The sequence below is a fragment of the Emiliania huxleyi genome, assembly GCF_000372725.1.
Source record: "Emiliania huxleyi CCMP1516 unplaced genomic scaffold EMIHUscaffold_314, whole genome shotgun sequence".
Classification (NCBI taxonomy): Eukaryota; Haptophyta; order Isochrysidales; family Noelaerhabdaceae; genus Emiliania; species Emiliania huxleyi.
The window spans coordinates 128,978-139,355 of record NW_005199649.1 but is presented as its reverse complement, the minus strand read 5'-3'; the positions used below and the strand labels follow the sequence as shown (position 1 = coordinate 139,355).

The 10,378-nt window shown below is 63.3% G+C and overlaps 4 protein-coding genes across 4 annotated transcripts; 1 reads left to right on the top strand and 3 right to left on the bottom strand.

Moving 5' to 3' along the window:
• Positions 1-1,258: 1,258 nt before the first annotated feature.
• EMIHUDRAFT_240735 (hypothetical protein) lies at positions 1,259-2,669 on the bottom strand (the record flags this gene model as incomplete). Its single annotated transcript, XM_005774342.1, has 3 exons — positions 1,259-1,582; positions 1,784-1,945; positions 2,082-2,669. The coding sequence occupies 3 exons, from the start codon at positions 2,667-2,669 to the stop codon at positions 1,259-1,261; spliced, it is 1,074 nt and encodes a 357-aa protein (XP_005774399.1).
• A 780-nt stretch (positions 2,670-3,449) lies between these two features.
• On the bottom strand, positions 3,450-4,055 carry EMIHUDRAFT_240734 (hypothetical protein; the record flags this gene model as incomplete). The annotated part of the gene is made up of 2 exons (XM_005774341.1): positions 3,450-3,710; positions 3,918-4,055. The coding sequence occupies 2 exons, from the start codon at positions 4,053-4,055 to the stop codon at positions 3,450-3,452; spliced, it is 399 nt and encodes a 132-aa protein (XP_005774398.1).
• Positions 4,056-4,347: 292 nt separating this feature from the next.
• On the top strand, positions 4,348-5,374 carry EMIHUDRAFT_368559 (hypothetical protein). The gene is made up of 4 exons (XM_005774340.1): positions 4,348-4,435; positions 4,552-4,925; positions 4,978-5,107; positions 5,201-5,374. The coding sequence occupies exons 1-4, from the start codon at positions 4,412-4,414 to the stop codon at positions 5,300-5,302; spliced, it is 630 nt and encodes a 209-aa protein (XP_005774397.1). The 5' UTR covers positions 4,348-4,411; the 3' UTR covers positions 5,303-5,374.
• A 352-nt stretch (positions 5,375-5,726) lies between these two features.
• On the bottom strand, positions 5,727-6,803 carry EMIHUDRAFT_116942 (hypothetical protein; the record flags this gene model as incomplete). Its single annotated transcript, XM_005774339.1, has 1 exon — positions 5,727-6,803. One exon carries the CDS (start codon positions 6,801-6,803, stop codon positions 5,727-5,729), a length of 1,077 nt encoding a protein of 358 aa, XP_005774396.1.
• Positions 6,804-10,378: the final 3,575 nt, after the last annotated feature.

Genomic DNA, 10,378 nt, shown 5'->3' with positions numbered 1-10,378 from the left:
CCACGATCCCCTGGGGGTCCAGAGATAGAAAACTCTTAGTCCGCGACCCCTGATCAGCTGGCCGCGACCAGATACTCAGAAAGCGCTCGCGGAAGTTGGTCAGCCCCAATACAGTCTCATATGCCGTTTTCGATTTGATGGGGTAACCACGAGGACTCTCCGCGTCTCAGCTCACCATCTCGCCTTCTCTGTCGCCCTCCTGGCCCAGGCCCATCAGTAGCAAGCCTAAGCCGTCCCAGACCGCACTTACCTTGGGTCTGCAAGCTCACACCGGCTCGTGATGCCACGGAGAGGGCTCGAGATTGTCTCCGGTGGACCCCATCCGAGGCGATTGCGAGGGCTTTCCGGAGGCCAACACCGGCGCCACCGACCGTGAAATGTCCCGACCCGCAGCCCTCATGCACCAGGCGCAAGGATTCAGTCATAATATGTAGGCCTTGTCTCCCGAAGTTTTGAGCAATAGCCGCAAATAGTACTTTTCGGCAGTTCATCGCGACACGTCCAGGTGCCGATGAAGCGGCTTCCCAGCTCACCACCTCGCCTTCTCTGTCGCCCTCCTGGCCCAGGCTCATCAGTACCAAGTCTGAGCTGTCCCAAACCGTCCTTATTTTGGGTGATGAAGCCCACTCTGGCTCATACCACGGCTCTTACGGCCTCACTCACGCCCGTTTCACCCACAGACACCGCCGGCACGCACTCCCACTTCACACATGCTCAAGCACAACCCCACCAAAGCACAGCCCTGATCAGAATGGGCAAGGGCTACCACTTGGTGGCCCTGGTAGCCTCTGGATCGTCACTGCACTCGGCTCCTCTGCAGCGGTCTCGGCTCTCGCCACGACAGCACGCCGACGGCAAGCTTTGAGATCCGTCTGGTGGACCTGCTGTGGCCAAAGCCGCCCCTCACATGCAGCTCGCACCAGACCTCGACACTGGGCCCGCTCAGCTTGGTCGTGGCGGCGTGTGTGAAGGATGCGCGGCCGAGCCGCTGGCGCTGCTACAGCGGCGCGAGACGCAGGCAGCGGCGCGACACCCGGTCGGTCGAGTCTGGCCGTTCTCTCGACGCCGGCCGGCCAGGGTGGCGGCCTGTGGCCGGCTGGTGGGCGGAGAGCAGCGCCAACCGGCGTGGGGGTGCTCAGGAGGCAGCGGCGGCCAAGTGTCGACACTTGCTCAAAGTCGAAAGGGGGCGTGGAGTGGGCCTTTAAAATAAAACCCGGCAAGGTCGGAAAGAAATCCGGCCACGCCACCACACCACGGCCTAGCCCTCCTCCTCGAGGCTCTCCTCCAGCAGGGCTCTCTCCCTCGCGCGCAGCGCGTCGCGCAGCGCCTGCGGCAGCTCCTCCTCCGTGTTGTCCTCCAGCGCCAGCTCGGGCTCGTCCTGGTACCGCTCGTCCACGTCTTGAGGGATGGTCGCCGTCAGCGCGCGCGCCATGCGCTGCTCCATCGCCTCGGCGCGCTCCTCGCTCGCCTCGATCTGGCGGATCATCGAGCGCGCCAGCTTCTTCACCTCGCTGCTCTCCGCCAGGGCAGAGTAGTCCGAGACGGGTCTGCGCAGGATCGACTCCAAGTCGGTCGTGGCTGCCTGGAGGCGGTGGGTGAAGGAGGCGGAGTCGGGTGGAGGAGAGGAGTGGGGCGGAGGGGTGGGAAGCGCGGGGCGGAGGAGTGGAGGGCAGAGGAGTGGAGAGGAGTGGAAAGGAGAGGGGCACGGCGTCAGCGCCTCCGGGCCCAGGGTGTGCTGCCCCCCCCCCCCGTCCCTAGGGCCAGCCCGGGCGGCGCGACGTACCTCCACCTCTCCCAGGTGCCAGTTGGCGAGCGCGCGGCGGTAGAGCGACTTTGTGTCCTCGGGGCAGATGCCGAGCACCGTGTCGCACGACTGCAAACAGACGGTCCAGTCGCGCGTCTTGATGGCGGCGGCGGCGACATTCTTGCGCACCGCGACGTGCACCTGCGGCAGGGCGCAGCGCGTCGGCGCGGGGCAGGCGGCACCTCGCGCAACGGCGGCGGCGACGGCGGCATCAGCGCGCCTCGTCGAGCAGCTTTTGGTCCTGAGCGTTTGTGGCCTGGTAGAGCTCAAACCCGACGCAGCCCTGCATGTACATCTCGAGCGCCTCCTTGTACTTGCCCTGCCGGAACTTGTGGTTCCCGTTCACGCGCAGCTGCGCGCCCGACTGGATGATGGGCAGCATCTGCGTTGCGGGCAGCACGCCGCGCTCCTTTTTGGGCGCCTTTTTGACCTTGTCCTCGGCGCACATGCCGACATTGTGGAACCACTCCATCTCGATGCGCTTGGCGTTCTCGGGATCGTTGCGCAGCTCGTCGCGCATCCGCTCCAGCATCCCCATCAGCGCGGGGTCGCGCACAGCGTGCACGAAGGAGGTGCCTGCCTTGCGGGTCTCCTTTAGCGTCGCAAAGAGAAGGTTTTGCACCATCTTGAGCCGAAGGATGGGGTAGACGACGCGCTGCGCCTCTGGTGGCAGGTCCTGCAGCGCCACCGCAAGCTGTTCCCGCTGGCCCTGCAGCTCCTCCAGCTTCTCCATCTCCTCCATCTTCCGCATCACCGCGATCTCCTTTGCCTGATCCTTCCGGATGGCGTCCTGCGTCTCGGGCTCCTGGAGGAACTCGCGAAACTTGTTCTCGAACCCACTGTTCGCGCCATTGACCGACACCATCGCGCGAAGGCCGCGAACCACTCGGGAGAGTGCGACTGCGCAAACCAGACCACGCTTTTGGAGGAGAGCCGCGATGCGTTAGGGTGTATGAAGAAACACGAACCCCTGTTTCACTGCAGGTAGCAGGAAAACTGTCCTCCCATCCCTCCCTTGGGTTGCCTGTTTTCTTTCTTTTTTTAGCAGGAAAACTGGCAGGCGGCGGCGTCGCAGGACGAGGCAGAAGAGAACGACGCGACAGAGGGGGAAGTGACAAGGGAGAGAACGACGAGAGTGGGACAGCCGCGAGGTGGCATGAAGGTTGCAGCGAGAAGCGGCGAGAGACTGCGAAAAGAGATACGAGGAGGCAGACCCCCCAGGGTGGGTGACGGCTAGCGCATCACACCCTCCTCTCCTTAAAATCCCTGTGTGGTGGCGGCGTGCCGTTCTCCCATCCCTCCCTTGGGTTGTGTGACTTTTCTTTCTTTCTTTCTTTAGCAGGAAAACTGGTAAATGCAAAACGTGCAAATTTGTTCGATCGTAACGTGCTTAGGTACCGCACAGAGATATCTCGACCATCAAGTTATCACGCGCAGGGAGTGCGCTCGCTGCCACGCTGGGCCCTGGCGAGGTACTCCCACGCCTCTCGGGGTTTTTGTCTGGCCGAGTCAACCCGAGACTCGGCGAGACTGCGTCAGCTGTTCCCACAGCAGGCTGGAAGTACCTCGCCAGGCTGGGCCCACCTCTCCGCCGTCATCCTGAGCCCAGTCCTGGCTGCCACCTCTGGATACCAATGCACGTTCCCTACAAGCATATCCTGTCCTCGCGCAAGTGGTCCGATGACGGCCGCTTGGTGCCCTCGAGGCGAATCAGGGCAATCACAATGTCGCCCCCGGGCGCCACAGCGTGCAGCGCGGCCGCAGCTTGCTCCACACTCATGACCGGCACACCATTCACCTCGGTGATTGTGTCGCCAGGTCGGACAACAGCAGAGCGGGCGGAGGAGCCGACGGCAACACCGCCACAGGGCAGGCTGTGCAGTGACAAGCCCAGCGGGCCACGGTCCTTGACAAGCGTGCACGTAAGCTCGAGCGCTCTGGCCCGCCGTGCGGCGCGGCGGCCGGGGGGTGAGATGCGACTCGCAAGGCGTTCCGAGCCTTCCGCTATGATCTGGCGGAGACCGAGGAGGGGAGCTCCTCGGCCGGGGCTGCTGCAGTCCTGCGACTCCTCGGAGTCGTCCACGGAGGCCCCCAGTGTCTCAATGCTGCTCACTTTGGACTGAAGCCAGCGCCGTGCGTTTGCTCTTGCCGACGTGTCCCACCGGACAGTTTCGGACGCCGCGAGTTCTGAGCGCTCCGCCGACCCAGCGGCGAGGGCTTCGGCCTTGGCCGCCACAACACTGTCAGTCATGGGCGCGCGCTGTACAGTGTCACAGGCCGGCATACACACATGCGTGTGATGCGACCGGATTTGCCGGGGCCAACTTTGGAATTTCGTGTACGAATTCGCAAAAGAAAAAAGAAGAAAAACAAAAATGTGCGTTGGACCGATACTGGGAAAAAGTAGGAAGAAAAAGAAATTTCCGTGCCGCCGCCGCGAGAGCGAGGGCATCTGTCGGGCGCGCAGCGAGGATATCCCTGCGCCGACCCACTCCTCGCATGCGCTTGATATTGTTGCTGCTGTCAGCGGCGTGCACCGACGGCCTCCGTGCGGTGCATCCGCTCGGCCGCGCAGCGGCAACAGTGGGTGCTGCGCGCGCGGCGCCCATGATGCCGATTGGGGTGCCAAAGGTGCACTCCTCCCCTAGCATTCCGCGGCTGCGCCCCGCCGGCTGCGCCCCGCCGCCGGCACGCCGCAGGCTCGCGCCAGCCCCTCCGCCGAGGCGTGCTCCGGACGCCCCGCGCAGGTTGCGTACCGCGCACCCGGCGCGATGACCGCCGACTGGGTCGACCTGTACAACCGGCTCTACCGCGAGCGGATCCTCTTTCTGGGCCAGCAGATCGACGACGAGCTGACCAACCAGCTCATCGGTGTCATGCTCTACCTCGACTCGGAGGACGCGAGCAAGCCCATGTCAATGTACATCAACTCGCCGGGAGGCTCCGTCACGTCAGGCTTTGCAATCTTCGACACGATGCGGCACGTCAAGTGCGACATCTCGACGATCAATATCGGCCTCGCCGCCTCGATGGGCTCGCTCCTGCTGGTGGGCGGCACCAAGGGCAAGCGGCTCGCGCTGCAGCACTCGCGCACCATGATCCACCAGCCAGGGACAGGCCAGTCGGCCATCCAAGGACAGGCGCGCTGGGGGGCGGCTTGGAGGGGGGCGCAGCCGCGAGGGGCCGACCCACCCGCCCCTTGCGCAGGCGTCGGACATCAAGGTGGAGGCGGAGCGCGTCCTCGCCATCCGCGAGAAGGTGGTCGACTACTACGCCACCCTCACGGGCAACTCAAAGGACAAGGTGCCGCCGCCGCCTCGCGCTGCCGCCCGCCACCCGCTGCGCCGCCACAGGCTCTCACCCCTCCCCCTCCCTCTCCCTGCGTACCCACTCCAGGTGCGGCTCGACCTCGACCGCGACAACTTCTTCTCGGCGCAGGAGGCACTCGAGTACGGCATGATTGACCGGGTTATCACGCCGCGCGAAGTGCAGCTTTGAGCGGGGTGAGAGGGACGACTCTGTTTGGCCTATCTTGACTCACACACTTCATTGTACATCTCTCTTTGAAGATCTTTTTTACTGCATGCTGCAATTATTAATCGAATTACAGTATGTGTATGTGCGTGCGCGGGCCCCCGGGCGCCCGCGCCGCCTCGCGCCGGCCTCGGGCTCGCATCGAAGCAACACACACGGGCACGCCTCGTCGGCGGCGCGGGTTGCGCGGCTCCCTGTACGGCTGCGTGGACCGTGGTGCACATCTCGATTCTCGACGAGCTCCCAGGCCCCGAGAGGGTGGAGAGGAGAGGTCCGCTCCCCTCGCTCTCCGCAGCGGGCTCTCTCGGCATGGCCATGTTCTGGTCTGCCCTCTCTGCCGCGCATGCCGTCGTGCCGCGTTGGCTCCGGTGCGAGGCGCGTCGCGCCCTCACCTCCTCTCCTCCTTGCGCGTGTCGTAGTACGCGTTGGTCGGCACCTTGTTCTCGAAGGGCTCTTCCGACGCAAAGCACTGCCTCCACCAGGTGCGGGAGGCGTCGCGCACGTTGCCCGCCTCGAGCCGGTGCCACTTGACGAGGTGGAAGACGAGGCAGCGCCGGTCCTGCAGCTCCCACACCGAGGACTGGTCGTCCGCGTTCGAGCCCACGTAGATGCGCATGTGCAGCTCTTCGTCGAGCAGCGGCGCCGCAGAGCCGACAGACACGCGGAGGTGCGAGGGCCGCATCTCGACGCGGAGGTCGCGCGCGGGCGTGCCCTCGGGCACCCGCACCTCGAGGTACACCATCGAGGTCGTCTGCCGCCAGCAGTACGCCTCCGCCTTCCGGCCAAGGCACTCCTCCGCGAGCCGCGCGCCGTCGACGTCCGACCAGAGCGCCGGCAGGGTGCGGATGCGCGGCGGCTCGTACTTGGGCTTGATCACCTCGCCCATCAGGTTGGTCATCGGCGGCTCCGCCTCCTCGTTCGGACCGTCGTTGCCCGCCTCGTAGTCGGGGAGCGGCTTGTCGTTTGCGTTGAGCCAGAACGGGTCGCGTGAGGGCGGAGTGCACTCGCCGTCGATGTGGCGGTAGAGGTTCCAGTCGTTGACCATCACGTCGTGGCCGCGCCGCGCGAGCCAGGAGCGCCACTTGACCTCGTTCTCCGTCCACCCGCGCTTGCGGATCGACTCGCGCGCCTCGCGCAGCTGCTCCTCATCCCGCTTCTTCTCGCGCTCCTTCCGAGTGAGCTTGCGGCCGCCCGCGCCGGGCTTGCCGGAGGTCTCCTCCGCGTCTCGCAGCTCGTCAAAGGCGTGCCACGACGGATCGTCCTCCGCGGGACCGTCGTCCACGTCGTCCCACCCGCAACTAAACCCACCACCACTGGCGCCAGCCGGCGCAGGCGCACCACCGCCCGCGACTGCGCGGAGCGCGGTCCAGCGAGCGCTTCCGGCGAGCGGCGACTCCTCCCAGCGCACGTTTTGCAGCTCGCCGCGGTAATGCACAAACTCGTCGACGGAGCTGCCACATGCCATCGCGGCAATGGCGGGTCTGGCCCACCAGGCGGAGCTGGAATGCCGCGGTTTCTTTTGCCCATAAACAGCGGCCGCTCGTACTCCGAGGGCCCAGAGCGGTGGTTGAGGGGTTGAGGGTTGAGGGCCCCCCTGAAATCTGGTTGACGGTTGAGACCCCCCGTCAACCCTTTCGTTGGGGGTTGAGGCCTCCGGGGCCTATTCGCAGGCTCGCGCCGTGATTGATCACTATTAAGATAAACTGGAAGAGCTCTGCCGCCAAAAATCGCTTCGCCTGCGGCGCGCTCTTGCGCTCCTCGGACCTCGAGCGCAATCCATAAGCAGGAGACGCTCACTGTCGCCATTCAGGCGCCTGATCTTTCAGCAAAGCGATGGCCTACCAGGTACGAGTTCAGATGCGCGCCCGGCAGAAGACGCTTGTGATGCCGCATGCAGTGGAATGCGCACAGAGAACGGACGGCAAGAGAAGGCAAGGGAAGGAAGAGCGGCTGGTGAAGCTCAGCTCACGGCGTAGTATTGCGGTCACTAACCATCCACGGCAAGAGTCACGGTGAATGCTGCCGCATAAAAGCAACAGAGTCGCGGTTGGCGCGATGGTCTTGTCGCGGTTAACGACTTGACGTTGCACACGGCCATAGACGCAGGATCTGTTTGGCGAGCCTCAAGCAGCGAAAGCAGGCGCGAGAAATTAATGTCAATCCTGAGATCTCAATTTTGGCGCTAGTTTCGTTTCCTGGTACATCACGACGACTTTCTCATGTAGCTCGACGGCTCTTCGACGGCTCTTTCTGGTTGGATCAGACAGTGCTATCAGTCAACAACACAATGCCGAGAGCAGGGCGGCCTTTGAGCAGGGCGGCCTTCGAGGCAACTAAGTTCCTGCTGCATGTTGCCACTCAACGTACAACTTGATGGCGGGCGGACGTGTCGAGCATGGATATGGAAGGCGGCCATTGCTCAAACCTGTTCGAGTTGGCCTCCGGGAACAAGCGAAGGGTGCGTGGCGTGGCCGGTGCAGTCTGTTTCACGTGCAATAAGGGCAACGCCATCAAAATCGCGAACATGGGCCGACATGCCTCCGACATTTCTCAGGGCCCGGACGGAAGCTCTGGCCTCTGCAGACAGCCAGACCGCTCTGTGCGGTCGGACCGACTTTTTCAGACTTAACTATTATGGATACTGAGGGTATGTGCTGCTAGATTTCACTGAGCTGAGCTCGTATCTGCCTTTGGTAAGCAGTTTTGCGTTCGGTAATGTCTGCGGTAAGCTATTTCCGTGTACGGAGGGCCGCGTCCGGACGACCATGACGTCGGCCGGGACCCCCCGTGCGGGGGCCTTCGCGGATGGCTTGTCAGAGCGTTCCTCGTCTGGGCTTGGCATCACACCTCTCCCATCCACGCACGTGTAGCTGAAGCAAGTACTCGTAAAAACGGCACGTCAAATGCAGCATCTAAAGAAGACGACATGAATGTTCACCGAGAATGTTAACTGTTCAGACCTTTGCGCGGGGTGTGTGTGAACAGCCATTCCGCGTGGTTGAAGGTTGAAGGGGTCTGTCAACCACTTGGTTGATGGTTGAGACCTCTGTCAACCCGCTGGTTGACAGTTGAGGCAATCGGCCTCACCACCGCTCTGGGCAGATGAGTGGGCGTAGGCGGTGGCCGCCTGTTTGGCGGTGTCGAAGGAGCCAAGTGCTGCCATCCTTCACCTAAGAGACTACGGAGAGTTCACGTCATGACGGTTAGCCGCTGTCACGACCGTTAGCCGCTGTCACGACAGCTGGGAGCTGTCATGACAGCAAACGACAGCGACAGTGACACCTACCTGTCACCAGCTGTCACCAGCTCTGTCACCAGCTGTCAGCAGCTGTGTCAGCAGCTGTCGTTGCTGCTGTCGTTGCTGCTGTCATTGCTGCTGTTATTGCTGCTGTCATGAGCACCCCCGCAGGACAGTGTCACAATGGGATGTGGTGTCACTAACGAGAGAGACAGGACACTCAAGACATACACGCATGCGCGCGCGACCGCTCACTCGCACGCCGACGCCACATGAGAAACCCTCTCAACAGTAGCCACGCACGGTCAGGGGTCAGCAGCAGAGGGCGTGAGTCGCAGAATCTGCAAAACCCTTGCCCTCCTTCCTCCAGCATGTGCCGTGATGGGCTCCAGCGCTGGTTCATCTGCCGCTCGAAAATATCACGCGAGCGAACGGCGTCAATCATCAATCGCGAGGATTGGGGATCTTGAAATCCACGATCGCAAGCAAACGCGCAGAGCACTGAGCACCTCGGGTATTGAACCTCTTGGCCATTGCCGAGCCACAAGCGGCGTTGATCAGGAACTCTCATGTAGACAGCTCGGCTCTGCTACAAGAAAGCAGGCTCGCCCTACACAGAGAAATTCTGAGCACTGAGGTAGAGGAGCAGGAGTTTTGCAAAATGTGTGAGACGTACAAACGCTGCGGTGCAGAGCTACATCCACGCACACCGGTGTCTTATTTTAGTCCATGGGGTATTAATGCACAGATGGGTGGGTGGGCGGTTGGACCCCTTCGCTGGTGCCTGTGCACTAGGGAGCTATGGCTGCCTCGATGTGCTCTGTGGCGCTGGCGCTGCCTCGCTGTCGCTGTCGCTGTCGCTGTCGCTGTCGCTGTCGCTGTCGCTGTCACTCGCGGGGTCCCGCGCTGACATTGTCACCGCCTGTCGCTGGCGTTCACTGGCTTCACTGTCACTGTCACTATGGCTGTCACTCTTCCTCCTGGGTGCCTTTCACTCTTCCCTGGCAGCTGGCTGTCACCAGCGTGTCACCAGCTGTCACCAGCTGCCACCAGCTGTCACCAGCTATCGTTGCTGCCGTCGTTGCTGCTGTCGTTTCGCAGCCGCTGTCACGACATATTGACCACGTCGCGACCGTTAACAGCAGTTGTAACCGTCATGACGTGAGAGGGCGGCCCCTCCCCGAACCTCGCCCTCGGGAGAGTTAGAGTCGTCGGCCAGGGAGGCCGGGCTCCCGCTGGGCATCTTCGGGTGGATCTCAGTAGATCCGGCAGACACCCTGAGCCCGCGACGCCCTTCACGACTGGGAGGGCCAGGGAGCGCACGTGCTTCGATCGCAGGGGGCACCATGGAGGGTGCGCCTGCGCCACGGAGGCACTCCGGGCGGCGTATGCAATGTGGGGTAGGGTCAGGGTGATGCTGCCTCGGCGCGCGCTGCCGCGAGACGCGGCACGGAGTCGACTGGGCCACGCCGGCGAGGGAGATGCGCACCAGTGAGGGTCGCGTTCTTGAGACCGCCGACGCGTTCCTCGACGACAAGGCCGATCGACTCTGGAGGACACGGTCGGCGGCGCTTCACGAACTGGCACAGATGAAGGTTCGAGACGGCACGGATCTTGTGCTCCTATGCGCGGGAAGGATTGAGTCCTGTCACGGCGATCTGCTGAAGAAGGGGATCCTGGCCGAAGCGGCGCAGCTCGAGGCCACCAGCAAGAGAAGCCGCGCTCTGATAAGGGCAAGCCGAGGGGTCCTCGGGGGCCCAGGGCTGACTCGGTGGAGACGGCGGCCCGCATGGGGTCGCTGT

Coding starts and splice junctions, on each gene's coding strand:
- EMIHUDRAFT_368559 (XM_005774340.1), top strand. CDS start 4,412: ATGATGCCGATTGGGGTGCCAAAG. Junction 4,436..4,551: donor TGCCGATTGGGGTGCCAAAG/GTGCACTCCTCC, acceptor CGCCCCGCGCAG/GTTGCGTACCGCGCACCCGG. Junction 4,926..4,977: donor CACCAGCCAGGGACAGGCCA/GTCGGCCATCCA, acceptor AGGGGGGCGCAG/CCGCGAGGGGCCGACCCACC.